General features: G+C 36.3%; 1 protein-coding gene across 1 annotated transcript; it reads right to left on the bottom strand.

Annotated features, from left to right (window-relative positions):
* Nucleotides 1–12,504: 12,504 nt before the first annotated feature.
* On the bottom strand, nucleotides 12,505–13,861 carry wu:fb55g09 (coiled-coil domain-containing glutamate-rich protein 1). Its single transcript, XM_027140823.2, has one exon. The coding sequence runs from the start codon at nucleotides 13,449–13,451 to the stop codon at nucleotides 12,867–12,869; it is 585 nt and encodes a 194-aa protein (XP_026996624.1). The 5' UTR covers nucleotides 13,452–13,861; the 3' UTR covers nucleotides 12,505–12,866.
* Nucleotides 13,862–16,997: the final 3,136 nt, after the last annotated feature.

Genomic DNA, 16,997 nt, shown 5'->3' with positions numbered 1-16,997 from the left:
AGTAAAGGCAGAACACAAATCAAAGTAGTAGACGTTCAGGTCTGAGTCGTGTCTCTGGAGTACAAGCTGTTCATGCTGTGTACGTGCATGTATGTTTAGAAATGCTGTACACACACACTGTGTCAAACAACTGTGTGTGTGTGAGAGTAATAGATAGCTGCTGGTGCTACGTTGCAACCGCCTGCAAAAGCCAAGTGTAAATGTATTGTTTGCTATCAGTTTGCCACTCAGCCTTATCAGCACATAAAGGCCATTTCCTTTCACTATTTTGTTTGTATGGTTTGACCCATTTTAGTCAAAACAACTCATTTGAAACGAATAAAAGAGTAAGTAACTGTTCACGCTTTCATTCAATTAACCTGAAAATATTTGTGTAAAAGTTTTAAATGAATTTTTCGTTGGTCAGTTTTAAAAATATGTACTTATAGATAAGGTCTGCTCTTATTTACACTTCCACTGTACACACACACTTATCATATATTAAACTATTCGATTGTCCAAGACACGTTTTACATACTGTTTTTGTCTTTGGTTTTGCACTAAAGCTACATTTAATGTAACTAACTTTAACCCTGATAATTTAGAAAAACATTTTGCTACTCTCAAAGCTGATCATTGTTTGTTAGCAAAGTTCTATCAATTCTGCTTTTTTTTTTTTTTTTTTTTTGGCTGTCCGTGAAGTGTGTGGCTCTTCATGCTAAAGTTGTCATTCATGGTGTTCTAGCATTGTTTATGTTCAGTGCTGAGCTCACACTATGTGTGAATGTGCACGTTTCTCAGGCTACATGCTCTTTTCTAACCCTCCCCCTTTCTGCCGACCATAAACAGGAGGTTTCCTATCATGCTGCAGAGGAGGAACAGCAGCTCTCAGTTACACAACACTTCACATAACTTTATGCCATTTTGTGTTAGTAAAACAGAGGTAATGTGTTCCCCAGTTACCAGTTCCAAGCAAAATAAGAGTCAAATGAAAAACGGAGACATGCTGAATTTTGTGGTTTTGTGGAGACCCTTTTCCCTTTGTTTCTTCAAGTTTTTACCCATTCATCAACTCTAGATAGCACATTACTTTATTTATTTATTTATTTTAATAATTTCATTCATAATTACACCTCATAAAGAATGGGCTTTGTGTGCCGTAGCATTACAGAATCCCTTCACTGGAACGAAGCAGCTCAAACCTGTTCCGACAAGATAATGCCCCTGTGCACAAAGCAAGATCAATGAAAGCATGCTTTGTCAAGAACTTGAGTGTCCTGCACCAAGGCCTGACTTCAACCCCACTGAACAGCTTTCTGGAGAACTAAAACACTTTCTGTAGTCCAGGATTTAAGAGTTGCTTGAGATGGGATAATGCACTTTTAATGGTTACATACAAGCTTTCTTGGATTAATTTATGAGAAAAATATGGATAAATAAATAAACATATTATGTATAATAATAATAATAATATTTTAAGAGTTACAAAGGTTAAATAACACCCCCAGATTATTCAAAAGTGAGTATTACACATGAAAATGATTACTGAAATAGCTGGTATATGTGGTAGCTGGAAACAATGGAACTTTGGAGCATGCTAAACTACCCATCTAGATCAGTGGCTTGCACTGAACAATATCATATTACTGGTGTTTTCACAGGTGTGACTACTTCATAAACTTATTGCATCACTAAAACAAAGGCAATGCAAAGTGAGACTTGGATACCGAAATCCCACTTGTGACTTTCTCTCTGAGAAATGCAAGCTATTTTAATATTACCCATTCTAACCATTCTAATTAGCATATAATACATACTTAAAGACATTTAGTCATTTGATGAACATAGTGCATGAATTAATGTGTGAATTAATGATTTAAATTTTCTTCAATTATCGCCATCGTTTTTGGAAGCCAAGCATCTTCCTTCCTCTGTGCTTTTCTTCTTCACTTTCTGCTTCCTGCCCAATCGTTGACTTGAGGAATCATTTGAATGTGTTTGCAACTATACACCCATCTGTGCACCTACGCAGATGCAAAATAATTCACCAGTGCTTTATTATATTCCTTTCAAAGAGAGAATATAGTCAGTGCATATTGGATCCCAAAGATGGAGCTGGAGAGAGATAAAGAGAGAGAGAGAGAGAGGGAGAGAGTCACATGACTTTGAGAGGAAGGCATGAATCTCACCAGAATAACAACCCATCCCCCACTGACACACAAACACACATGGCTGCAAGGAGTCCCAAATAGCATGAATACCTTTAATGTGTATACAGACTTTATAAATAGGACTGAAAGGGAGCAGTTAGGCAGATATTTAAATATGCATAAGTATTGCTTATCCCATATGCACCAAGACACACTGAGGCGTTATCTCAGCTGTAAACTATCTGTCCATCCACGCAACTGTGTTGACATCTGCTGCTATAGTTAAGTCTGAGAGAAAAAAAAGTGTTGCACAACAGGTCTGCAACCATGTGCCTGTGCTGCTCTTAGAACAACGACTCCACTAGCATGCCTGTACTTTTCCACCATTAAAAGAGCTTCATTTTTTTATTTTTTATTTTTATTACCCCACCCTTTTCCATGAGCCCTCCTCATCCACTTCTGAATTCAGCATTAACGATGACCCATGTACCCAAGTTTATATTCAAGCTAAAGGATCAGATAACACGAGTGTCAGCATGATAGGGCGATGCTAATACGAGAGATGTCGTTTGTAGGGCTGTAGAAGGCGTTTTTCTTTTTGATTGGTTGGCTTTAGTTTTGTTGACATTTCGTGTGTGTGTGTGTGTGTGTGTGTGTGTGTGTGTGTGTGTGTGTGTGTGTGTGTGTGTGTGTGTGTGTGGCCAGACTTATATATCTTGGTGAGGACCGAATGTCCCCAAAAGGATAGGAATATCTGACAGTTTTGACCTTGTGAGGACATTATAAGTTTCCATAAGTAAACCTTTTTTATTTCATTTATAAATCTAAAAAGCCAAAAGGTTTAGCAAAACAATAACTAACTGTATTTATATTTTTGACAGGTCCTCATAAGGATAAGCCAAATACTTCCACAGAGAACACTATATTTATATTCTATGTTTGAATGGTAGTGTGCGGTTTGGGTCGTAGCCTTTGTTTTTAAGCAATAGCTCAAACCTCTTCCCTTCTAAACTTTTGCTCCAAACTATGTTTCCTATTAAAACACTTGCCCCATAACCAAACATGACATTTCCCAAAATCAACAAACATTTGTATGACTCTGTACAGACTCTGAAGGTCTAGTCTGTCTTTCTTTAGGCTGAAAGCTTTAACAGTCAGTGAAGGATTGTGTGTGCTACACTCAGTGGGCGTAACCTGAGGTACTTGTTTTACTTGATTTAATGAAAATAATATACTTATTTCTTTTAAATTTACATATAAAAGTGAAAAAAAGAATATATTTGTTCATGAACTAATCCACCATCTCTTAAGAATGAATTATGTACCTATAAAACAAGCACTACATATCTACACTATATACAATATTCAATATGGCCATAATGCACATGTGCATCTGGAATAAGTTTGCTTGCAAGCAAAGACATTTGAGACAGTTGTGTGCTCCCATCTTTAAGAAAACATTATAGGCATGACTCACATATGGGTGTGATGGTCAGGTGTTCACATACCTTATAGCGTATTTGCTGCCTTCTGTCCAAAATATTAACTTGACATTTTGAGGCAGCAGGCTACCTATTGAACCCTTGTCTGTTATCAATCAAATGGAGTCTATTCAGTGATTCATGTAAGTAAATGCACAGCCCAATAATGACTAAGTACTGAGAAAATGGAAAACCTCAGCAAATACAATTTAATGCAAACTTGCTCAAAAAGATTGAGTCATGCACAAACTAAACATATCTATCCCTCACCTTATACCTATTATGCTTTAGTAACTAAAACAGACTAGAGATCTGAAAGATGTATTTACACATTTCAGTTGCTGTGTGATTTTTTTGTTTTCACATTAGTAAACTAGCATTGGGTTGCTCTGGCACCCAGGGTGATTCAGTAGTTTGCCAGCTGCCTTTTAGCCTTTGCAACACCGGGGTCTGTGCATGTTCAGCAGTGCAAGTGAGCAGTCAAACAAATGTGCTGACTTTGATGTTGAAGCACAATTGCAGAAAAAGTCACATGACTCCTTTGTCTACTGTTGAAACACATGAGGAGTATTGTATGCTCTGTGATCCTTCTTGATGGAAGACAGAGTAATTATATTAAAAATTCTATCATTCTATCTGCTCCTGCAGATGAGACTGGCCTTGTGTAACTGATGGCTCTCAAGTTTTAGATTGAAGTTGCCAGTTGGCAAATCACTGACCAGCTGTTTGTTTGCCTTGGGGACACTATAAATGAGCTCTGTGGTTAAACCCAGGTTCACCCGTTTGGTAAAGGAAGTGATTTTGCAAGCATACATGAGCATAGGCAAAGACTTGTCTACATAAACAGACAGTGTTTTCAAGCTTGTCCATTAACATACTGTATTATGGTCAACAGTTTCAAATGCTGCACTCCTACAACAGTGGCAAAATCTAAAAGCATCCACATTCACAAGACTATTAAGAAAAAAAAAGTTTTTGTAGAAACAATAGTGAAGGTTATAGTGAATTGTTTGGTCATTTGAAGTATTTAGTAGATTGTGAGTAGAGTTTGCCTGATAACGGGTTGTTTGTGGTATATAGCTCTTTGTTTCTGTAGCTCAGTTGTGGTGGAGTGGTGAAGGGGTGGATTTCATCTTACCCCTGAAGGCCCAGTTCATTCTCCCTTAGTCCCCGACTGTAATGTACATTATATAAGAGGTAAAATAAATGAATCACAGAGCTGCTTTATGAAGGCTGCACAGTAAGCTATCCACAAGAACAGATCAACAGAAATTCAGGAAAGAATAATAGAATAATGTGCAACTTCATGTACACTCAAAAGCCAAAAATATGTGGACAAAATGAGCCCAAAAGTCTGGTAAAAAGAAGCACACAATTATATAGGATACTTTACTGGAACTACTGTAAGAAGCTCAAAGCTATCCCAACATCACAATGCCCCTGAAGACATGGGATTACAAGGTTGGAGTGGAAGAACTCCAATGTCCTGCACTGATCTTTGACATCAACCCCACTGAATACTTTTGATATGAACTGGAACGCTGACTGCACAGAACATCAGTGTCTGATCTCACTAATGCTCTTATGGATAAATGTAAATAAATTTACAGAGTGGATCTTTAAATTTCATATGACCTTCCCATGGCTTTGGAATGGGATGTTCAAGAAGAACATAATATCAGGTTTCCACATTCTTTTAGCCATATAGTGTAAAAATTTTGTCCTAATGAGATTTTTTATTTTTGAGACGTAAATCTTTAAGTAAAGAATATTTAATTAATAATTTCCTGCAAGCAAAACAACTTATGTATGCAATATACACACCCCTTCAATTTGGAATTGGATATTCAATAAGCACATATGGTTAATTTGTTCAGGTGTAAACAAACATTTGTACAAACATACTGTAGTGTATATGGTGTATGTCATTTCTATTTCAAAATATTTCTTATTAAATACTCCTTATTTAAGAAGCATTTTATTCAATGAGTCCAAAAATTAATTACCACTGTTTTCCTCTCAAGACATGTCAAGACATGTCAAGACATGTTTTATGTCTGACACTTGCTTCTTAAATGTTTAAATCGCTAATAATGGTAATAAGAAAGAAAAGCTTATATAGAGATACAAGTTTAGTATTGTGCAGATTGTATGTCTAAATCATCACATACTTGCCTCAGAAGACATTGTTTGCCTGAGCAGATTCATTCTTTCACAAGTTCCAAAAATACCATTGCAGTATTGATCACAATGATTCCTGAGTCTAATGCTTGCAGAGGCAATATTTAATGAAACTACTCATTATTTTTAGCTCTCTGGAGTCCCTTGTACATGGCATCATACAGTTACAAATAATGCAAATCACGCAGTTGATTGTGTGTTGCACATTGTTGCACATTTGTGTTCATGTTGTTGTTGTTTTTTTAGCTGAACGAGGTCACTCTGTATGATAGTGTGAGCATGTTAAAACCAGTTAGTCACAATTATGGTGAAAATTCTGAAGTGCTGTTTATACACTGTGAATGTTTTGTCTTCAAACTGGAATGGCTTGTTTTAGTGTGTATGATCATCCAGAGTGAGTCTGATTCAATTAAATCACTTTTTGTCTGAGGCAGAGGCATAAATGAATCATTTTGGTCTACAATAACAGAGAATAAAATGTCTAAGCAGACAGCTGAACAGATGGACAAACTGTGACTATCCAACTGTGACGTCAATATCGTTCATTAATTCATGAATTCAATCATTTATCTGCTTTAAGGTTGCAGTGAGTCTGGAACCTCTCATAGCAACACTGGAGATGATTTTTAGTCCATCACAAAGCATCAACGTGACACACAAGTAATGCTTAGTAATGAATAAAACATTTAACTTCCATGTTTACAACATGTGTGGTAGCTCAATCAAGGACTACCAGAACACCACTGAAAAAGGCCAAGCATACGTTATGTAATAAAGGTATATTGTGATATACTACTAAATACAATGTAGTATGTTGTAGTATAGTATATCTCAGTGTATTTTATAAATATATGCACTACCTGGGTGCCACACTGGAGTAAGGTTTGCTTAATCTAGAATAATAATGAAGACATAAACAGAAAACTGATGAAATAACACTCTTGGAATTATGTATTAAATTAAATGTCCTAATAACTAAACAGATTTAAGCTTTTTTTCTATAGCTATGGTGAAACTTTGCAGTCTAGCATTGCTTACCTTCGTTTCTAAACGGAAACCACTTATTTGGGGAACAATTTATCTGAAGGAAGACCAGCTCATTTTTTATTTAAATCAGGGGAAAAATATACATAAAAAACATAATACATAACATTGTCATTCAAAGTTGTCAAAAAAAATACATTTCAGACAAATTTCCACCAAGTCAAGCTTTTATCAGAATGTCTCAAAATTAATTTGTGTATCCAGTCTTTCTTAAAGGTATGAACACTGTAATAAGAAGACCTATAACACAATTAGTCAATCATGTGGAACATTCAAGTGCATAACAGCTGGATAATTGCATGTTTTAGCAGGGGTATATGTGTTCCCATTTAATTAGCCACAAAGTGTGTAAAAGTGTCCTTTGTGTCTCTTTTTGGGGATATTCTGACAATCAGAAATTACCAGTTTTGTTTTAAAGGTTGAATAAATGCTGTGCCATATGTCTCACGCACTGGTGAAAGCCTATATGATTAACATGTGAAATAAAACCCACCAACAATAATGTACCTGATTGTGTCTAACACAAATAATATTTAATTACACCTAATAATAAGAGCAATAAAACATAACTCGATACAGCAATAAAGCCAGTCAGCAGTAAATACAGTATGTAAATAAGCTAGCTAAGCCTAGATTAACGTTTGTATAATGTAGTTAAAATGACTGTGTTTTGTAATGACAGTTATTGTGGAGAATGTCTGGACTTGCTGTAGAGGTTTAATAGGATGGTATGAGAAAAATAGATTACTTGCTTCTACACAGTTCCTCATACGGAACGTAGATAGCAGTAAGAGTGCGGAATTTTGCATGGATTTATGACATTTAGCACATCAGCACAATGTGGCAAAACGGAGGAGGTGTGTCCTAAAGTGAGAGAGAGAGAGAGAGAGAGAGAGAGAGAGAGAGAGAGAGAGAGAGAGAGAGAGAGAGAGAGAAGTTGGGATTGATTGTTCTCTTTATATTATCACATTGAATAATCCTGAGAGCAGCAGCTGAGGGGGAAGGGAGAAGGCCTGCATTCTCCATGTGGTACTGGGAGGCTCTGGTCTCATCAGAAAACCTCATCAAATGTATGTGTCTTTCAGATCCTAAATGTACATGTACAGCATTTAGCAGATGCCCTTATCAAATATCAAATATACACTAACACTGAAACAAAATAATAATTTAGAATTCTGAATGAAGGGATAATGTCTAAATAGATAGAAGTTCAGATACAACTAGGATGCACACTATGCCCTTTTTTTTAGCAAGCTTGCCATTACACTAAAGGAGCGCATCGGAACTGGGATCCCGCAGGACTAGATAGAAAACAGCACAAGCAGGATGTTTTTGCTTTCATGCAAACCTTAAGTTGTTTTCTGTCCAATAAAAAATACTGAAGTTTGTTTCTATATAACAATCTATTTATCTATCTATCTATCTATCTATCTATCTATCTATCTATCTATCTATCTATCTATCTATCTATCTATCTATCTATCTATCTATCTATCTATCTATTTATTTATTTATTTGTTTGTTTGTTTGTTAACACCAAACCCATATTAAATGTTTGTTGCCACAACTGCCCGATTTTTTTCTCATCTGACTGACTATAAAACTTGGTTCAGTTAAATTTCTAGTAGCCTTTAGAAAACTTCAGGCACTTACATTTAAGGTTAGATGAAAGAAAATGTTTACTTCTAACATGCCTTCTATATATTTTATTTAGGTTACAGTTGATTGTATATTTGAAACTTCAAACTCAAAAATCTTTTGCAAAAAATCCAGCCATGAAAGACATTTTTGCATCTTTATCCATCAAAAAAATACACATCCCTTTCTAAAGGTTCATTACAGGAGTGTAGCTATTTCTGTGGCTGATTTATGAAAACATGTTGATCAATGAAAAGAGAATTTTTTTTTTTTTTTTGCTTCTCATATTAAATTTTTTATTGCCTAATTGAAGCAGGAAGACATGAATGACAATGGTTGAGTTCGGAAACCTTACATTTTGTAATCAGGTCTATTAGGACTATGACATGTGGCCCTTCATAAAGCCTTCCTGTCTATTCAGTCTGGAATTTCTGCATGGAGAATTGCTGCTTACTGGATGTTTTTTCACTGATATCACATTTTTCCTTATTTTGATGTTTAATGTCAACATTAAACTTAACTCGCATCTCCATGATGTTATGCATCGCGCTGCCATATGATTTTGTCTAAATGTTCAACTGCGTAAATTTTAAGTGAAGTTGCATTCGTACATTCGTTAATATTGTATGATAAAGTGCTGGTATTTGTGAATGTGACTTTTTTGTCTGAGAATATTTGAAATGAATGCAGAGGTATCAAAAATTGCTGTGTAGTTTCTATAGAAACAAGGTGTTTCAGAATAAATTCAGAATATGGCATTTATGAAGTATGTGTATGAGGAGAAAATATAATCAAATCATGCTGAATTGGGTATCACACTGAGACACTATGGTTTCTTATTTGCTTTATTGCTTCAGCTGGGATTTGTCCAACTATGATTTATATTCTTTATTCAGCTCATATAGCTGACTTCTGACTTTTGTCTTAAACTTCTCTGTTCTCTTAAAACGTTGTTCACTAAACTACAATTTTTTAAATGACTTTTTGCACTGCATACACACTGCTGCTGTGCCTAAACGATGATAATTTAATGTCTGTATGTCTGTAAAATATTCAAATAAATTCAGTTCAGCACACTTGAACTGAATGAAGTTAAATTCATTGCTTGTGAATAAAGCTAGAAAGCACTGATTTGATGCGGCACACCTATGAAAATGAAGCTGTGTGACATGTTAGAGCAAGTGTGTAAGGGAAGGACGGTTTGCTTTTGTTTGCAGTGTGTTATCTGAAGTGCTGTACATGAGCCAAATTCCACCCACACTCTTTACAGCAAGCAATTATTCAGTGCAATTTACATTCTCCTGATCTCTTCTAACATGCTGTGGACTTACTGTGTGTGTAAATCACACAGTAGGAGACAATTTTGGAAATCGGCTCAAATATAGCATAGAATGTCAAATTGACTCACCATTAAGTTGAGAACCTCTATCAAGCTGCATGTATCAGAAAAAAATTATGGTTGTGATGGTGTGGCTAGGCGTGAAGGTTTGTTTAGCATTTGCTCAGACACAGATATGTTTGATCAGAATTCCTTCATCAGAATGAAGGATTAAACAGAATTCCTTTAGAAGAGACGGGATTGATTAGAATTTCTTTGGTATCGGGCAGAATTTATCAGAATTGCTCCGGAAGGGGCAGAATTGATCAGACTTCCTACGGAGGTTTGCAGGATTACTTTGACACGTACAATCTAAATAATCATTGGTGCAGACCATGAACACCCTTTCATGGAAACGGTATTCCCTGATGGCTGTGGTCTTTTTCAGCAGGATAACACGACCTGCCACAAAGCAAAAATGCTTCACAAATGGTCTGAGGAACACAAGAAGATGTTAGAGGTGTTGACTTGGCCTTCAAATTCGCTAGATCTCAATCCAATCAAGCATCTGTGGGATGTGCTGAACGAACAAGTCCGAACCATAGAGGCCCAACCTCGCAAATTGCAGAACTAAAAGGATCTACTGCTAACATTTTGGTGCCAGATACCACATCACACCTTCAGGGGTCTAGTGGAGTCCATGCCTCGACAGGTCAGGGCTGTTTTGGCAGCAAAAGGGAGACCAACACAATATTAGGAAGTTGGTCATTATGTAATGCCTGATGGGTGTATATTCTCTGTGTATTCATATATAGATTATATGTTGATCTATTTATTATGTATATCTGTACATATGTCTATACCACAGTACTACTTTGCACTTCTGGTTAGATGCTAAATACATTTCATTGCCTTGTACGCATGTGCAAAGACAATAAAGTTGAATCTATTCTAATCTAAAATTCAATCTTCTAGGCAACACTTGGGCCCACAGTGCGTGCTCACTGCTTTGAAAACAGCACTACTGATGTCATTGAATCATTAACAAAGAGCTCCACTATGAAGAGTTTCCTTTAATCCCCTTTAGTGTCTGTGTATCACAACTCACTTCTTTCTACTTATGAAAAAGGCAATCCAATATATATATATATATATATATATATATATATATATATATATATATATATATATATATATATATATATATATATATATATATATATATATATATATGTGTGTGTGTGTGTGTGTGTGTGTGTGTGTGTGTGTGTGTGTGTGTGTGTGTGTGTGTATATTAAAGAAAATAATATATTTGAAAAAATAAAAGGCAAATGTACATGATTATCTTTTGAATGTTGTTTAATGGGAATGAACATTTCAATATGAAAAAAAATGTTTCTATAAACCTTTATGCAGCATTTTGCTAGCATCTTTAATTGTATGTTTTAGTTGTGTATTTGTATTTTTATTTATTGTCTATACTGTACACGAATCTCCGTTTCAATAAGACTTGTTTTGGAAGAATGACTTTTGTACTATTGGAAATTCAGCAGTTAAAGCACTTTCTAAACAAAACTTATATGAAAAGATTATTATTAGACTTTGATTTTCTCATTAGGGCAGATTACTGTAATAATTATACTTATTTGCTTTTAGATATTTAGCATATAATTGACATATTTAATCTCCTAAATTATTGTTTTTTCATGTCACAACACAACAAAGAATACACCATCTTGCAGTATTTTGACTAAATACGCACTTGGGTGTTTGAGACACATCTAACGACACATGAGAAATGTAGCCATTGGTTTGAAGGCTCATATAAAGTGATAAGTTATTGTAAAGTGTTTTTTTTTTCCAGTGTTTCCTTTCCTTTCCTCACCCCAAACAGTCAAAGCCATTGTTCTTCATAAGGACATAGCATTATATTGTTAATCAAATTGCAGTCCTTATTTCACAAATATAATCAGTTGAACTGCCTTATATAGTCAGTTGAATCTTGCTAGTTTATTAGCCAATATTATTAATATTATTTTTAATTATTATTTAATTGCACCATTACTTGTATTATAGTCAAACATACACCTTTTGTTCATTCAGTATTAAACATTTATCTAGAAATGTGCATGCTGTGTACCTTCAAAGCTTTACTCTGAAACACATTATGGTCCAATCATAAGACACCTAGAATAATAGAGTACAGAATTTAAAATACTATAAAATGGCTAACTGCATTAACATAATCACACTTTCACCATGGAAGCACGTTTATATAAGTACTACAATACACTCCTGACCATTAAGAAATCTATTCTTTTAGTTTTTAAAACTAACACCTGTAAATGATCTTACTGGAATCATTGATTTTGTTTTGCTTTTATATTTTTAGTCATGTTCTTCCCATAGCTGAATTTCTTGACTATTAATATTTTATTTGAAGCACTAAGATTGTGTCTATACAAATCTGTATTTGCTGCATAAAGATCACATGTAAATCTGCACATATTTGGTTTTGTGTGATGTGGGAGATCAGTGGTTAAGATGTTGGACTACTGATCAGAAGGTCATGATCGAAACCCTCAATCACTCAGCTGTATAAATTGAAATAAAAGTTACTCTGGATAAGTGTCTGCTAAATACCAGGAATGTAAATGTGTGATACTTGAATAAGAAAAGAAACACAAGCATATTTATAAAAAAAACACAGAAGTTACATACAAAAGTCATTTTATTTCAGTTTACAAAGCGCCACATAAACAGTAAGATAAAGGTTGAAGCTCAAGTGGCTTCCTAATCCGTAAAACAAATGTACCACTCGGGGGTAAGAGGGCTTCTTTTACCCTGCAGTAGTCTGTCAGGGATTTAAGAAGCTGTGAGGAGGAATTGAGTGATCTCGAATCTGATTGGCTGCTCTGCCACTCCCACTTCACTGTTTTACTTCTGTTACAAAATAAACATTGTACAGTAAAAAAAAAAAAGATATATAATAGCATGCCATTACAACATAGTTAACAGATACTCTGATGAAACGAATAACCAATGCACACCGGGCAGTTTACCTGTGGCGATTGTTTATGTACAAGCCACGGCGTCACAAAACTGTTTAAAGTCCCTTTGCATGAAATCTTCGCTCTGTAACACGTCGTTCTCGGACGGAAAGTACTGCATGCTGTCTTCACGCTCCGGTTCAGGGAACGTGAACAAGTGAAACGTCTCACTGGTTGTGAACGGGAGCTCTGGACTGTCTAACAGAGCGCCCCTGGCGTTCTCAAGCACCCCGAGGTACGAGTCCATGTCTGCAGGGTCCAGCTCGCAGTCAGAGCAGCTGTCAGTGCCGACCGAGTCTGAGCGCATGTGCATGAGCTGGTACTTCTCGTGCATGAGGAACTGGTTGGTGTTGCGGGGAGCGCGCATCCCTGGCGCGCGCCTGCCGCGTACGTTTGCCGGTCGCAGCGACGTCGAGACCGGAGAGCGTCGTGGTCTCGTTGGATTGCGGCGGAAAACTAAACGGTGCTCTTTCCTGTCACTGTGCCATCGCCTTCTTCCGCGTTTGTGCCAGCTGTGCTTGGCTCTTTTCGACTCGTCAACCAGCTCGTTGCTCTGGATGTCCCCGCGGCACATCACGCCCCTCCCACACATCCTCTCTTCTTGTAGCATTAGCTTCTCTCTCTCTCTAATCTTCTCCTTCACATCGTCTTCTCGACGAGGAAACAAAGAGCAAACTTGGCCGTTTAACGGTGATGTTTCTACCTTTAAGCGTCTACCTTTTTACAATCTTTTCCGTTTTTTTCTTTGTCACTGGCTTTCTCTGGTTCATGTCCCGACGCGACGGCTCTCGGACAGGCAGCTTGACCGACTCACACCCCTCGACAATCCGCTTAACACTTTCTTTTTCGCCCTTTTTCTATTTTCGAGTATATAACTCGTTGAATTATCAGTTTTTTTTTGTTAAAAAAAGTGTGGAAATTGGGCTTGTAGTTTGTTTTGTTTGATTGTTGTAACAAACTACTACGCACAGCCCACGACTACCTCAGCAACTGTTATCTGTCGTTCTCAACGGTCAACTGCATTGCGGTTTATATAGCCTCGAGACGCTGGGCGTGCTCTACTGTTTACGGGGGTGTTAGTTATTGTTAGGAATGAAAAAAGACTAGAAAAAAAACAAATAAACTCGAAAAAGCCAGTCTGGTACGCAATGATACTAAAACGTTATACCAAATATTAATCATATACCGTATCAGACATGAGACATATCATCATTTCTGTCAAGTGATTAAATAAAATTATACTACGGCCCTACCCTAACTTGGAAATAATGGTTTTTCCCTGAATGTCGTCTTAACAGCTGATCTAGGATCGGTTTTTGTTGTCATACACAGAGTATAAAGCAACAAAAAGGGAACCCCAAACAGATGACAGATCAGTTATGTCATCTTCAAAAGCACAAAGAGGCTACGTGCAAAACGGCATACTAAACATACTAGTCTACCATTTTACATAGGACAGAATGGCGGTTGGTGTAGACGTGACCCAAAGCAACGAATTATTCCCAAGATGTCGAGCTACATACAACTAAACTGTATTTAGTTCCCATACTCTATGCTTTGAGCCTTTATGAATAAACCAGTGTTATTATTTCCATATAATTCTTTGGATTTAGGATTCACTTAGATGGTGTATGGAGACCACAATTCCTATTAAACACACAGCAACATTTTATTAAACCATTCACACTTTACATTCACAAAACTTTACAGTCACACTGTCTTTTATTTATAATCCGTAAACTTAATTCCAACTGTTAGGTTAGGGCGTAAGGTGTATGTACACCGTATAAGTGTTTGAGACACCACATACTGTCAAACATCAAATATATGCTACACCGTTTATGCCCTTTTAACTAACTGACATCTAATCATGTAGGCTAACTAGTCACCAAATCTTCATACAGACTGAGTCTTAAATTGTAATGGGATCCTGTGTTATGTTAGTTATATACTGCCACAGCAGTTACCCATGAAGAAACCCACTTCATACGTGGACTGAAGTTGTACCGTTTTCCTCCCCACAGTCACCTGATTCACCTCAGACTTGCTCATTGGGGATAAATACAAATACATTTAAATATATCTAATATTAATCTTGAATTTTTGTATGATATTAATCTTTATATTATTCTTTATATTAACCATTTGTTTTATGTTTATGTTCTGTTAACATGAAGCTGGTGGCTTTGTTAATTCTGTCTTAAATTTGTATTTGTTAATGAAATAGACAATAACACACTCTAACATCAGCTAGCATTGACACATTCTGATACCACAATATTCTGAATATCACACACATTGTTATCATCTTTTTTTATCATCAAAGTGCATACGGTACATGCTGTTACATACAATATATACTTTAATATATACATACAATATAGACTTTAATATATACTTTAAGCATTAGGTCATGGTTTGTGATTAAAAAAAACTGTTTGGCTTCAACAGACAGGAAATGATCAATGGCGAATCTTAAAGATCAATTGATCTATAAGACGTATAGCCTTAAACATTATACCTTGTCTTGTACTGTGCACTAGAGCGTTAGACACTTTCATATAGCAGTGTCCTAACCCAGAAACATTGGTTAAATAACACTCCTAATGTTAGGTAAATTACAGAGGAAGTGGATGAGATTTTCACCAGTAACTTGAAATATAAATAGCACCATGACATAATTTTGATAATAACAGTGTTATTGTAAAATTAACTTGCACTACTTTATAAAAAAAAAAAATACATATAAAAATATATTTCTTTAGGTAAGGCAGCAGTTATGGAAGCACTGAGGTGACATGGCGGTCACATATTGTTGTGTTTTAAATGAATGAGATACAAATGATTTATAAGACCACTGTGACCACAGCAACCTCACATGGATTTAACATTAGTCATCATACACTAATTCAGTCAGTATGATGCTCCTTCAACATGCAGTGTTACACAGTTTGTGGCCATGACTTTGGTATCTTGTGGCCACAGTGTAATAGTTTGTTGCGTATTTATTTGTTGCCATGTGGACACTCCTTATTAAAAATTACCTCCATGTCACCTAAGTAGCTCAGCTTATCCAGGCCGGGAAAAACTGGGTATAGGATAGACAGTGGATTGCTCTATGCACACATGCATTTGCATCAAGAGGAAATTCAGAGTATCTAATCCACAAACCAGCATGTTTTTGGGAAGTGAAAAGTAACCAAAGAACTCAGAGGAAACCCACATGTATACTGGAAAAACACATAAAGCTCCACATAGACAGTAACCTGAGCTCAGGATCACAAGACAGACCCTGAAGCTGTGAAGGAGCAACACTACCCTTGACGCCACCATGTGGCAGGTTGCTGTTTTCTGTAAAAGTGAAATGCAGTACTATATGATAAAACGTTACCCCATGTAACTCAGGACCCAACAGTAGATCCAGTCTTTTTTTTTTTTTTTTTACGTGCCTATTTTTTATGTTTCACCGCAGTTACTAAACAGGTTCTATCAGATGAATGATTCCATGATTCCAAATATTTTTTTTCACACATCTGTATCTGATTGCTGAACATCCCATCCTGGATTTAGCCCTGCATTCTTGTTTTAACAACTTTTATTCTTCCTATTCAACTTTTGTTCTACAAAGGCTTTTGTCCTGCACTATCTTGTTTGTCTTGTCCTGCACTGTTTGCACACTGGGTTGCACAGATGCACATTATGTATCTAAGACTAACTTACTAAGTCCTTATAGCTCTGTCTTTGTTTTATGTAGCACCCTGATCCTGAAGAAATGTTGTCTCATTTCACGGTGTACTACATCAGCTATATATGGTTAAAATGACAATAAAAGCTTCATGACTTGATTTGACTTGTTGCTATTACTTTTCTAAGCGATCAGAGTACCAGTACTCACGGTACCGGGTCTCAAAATGGCATTTTTAAATTTTTTTTTGCCATAGACACCCATTATAGACTTTAGATAATAACGATACCCAGGGGTGCCACTAAGAGGGGAAAGTTAGGCCCATGCACTTTTGGGAACCCCAGAGGCTTCTATGCATGGTGTGAAATGGGTGTGGTAGGGGGCCCAGTCTCAGGGCCCAAAATTGCCAGTGGCGCCCCTGATGATACCAATAATATTTGGTATACTGACTGGCCTTTCGGTTTTCTTGCA

This window comes from Tachysurus fulvidraco, chromosome 2 (assembly GCF_022655615.1).
Source record: "Tachysurus fulvidraco isolate hzauxx_2018 chromosome 2, HZAU_PFXX_2.0, whole genome shotgun sequence".
NCBI lineage: Eukaryota > Metazoa > Chordata > Actinopteri > Siluriformes > Bagridae > Tachysurus > Tachysurus fulvidraco.
The sequence above is the reverse complement of the archived record's forward strand: the minus strand, read 5'-3'. Positions and strand labels throughout refer to the sequence as shown.

Excerpts from the sequence above, each read along its gene's own strand:
- wu:fb55g09 (XM_027140823.2), bottom strand. The coding sequence starts at position 13,451 with ATGCTACAAGAAGAGAGGATGTGTGGGAGGGGCGTGATGTGCCGCGGG.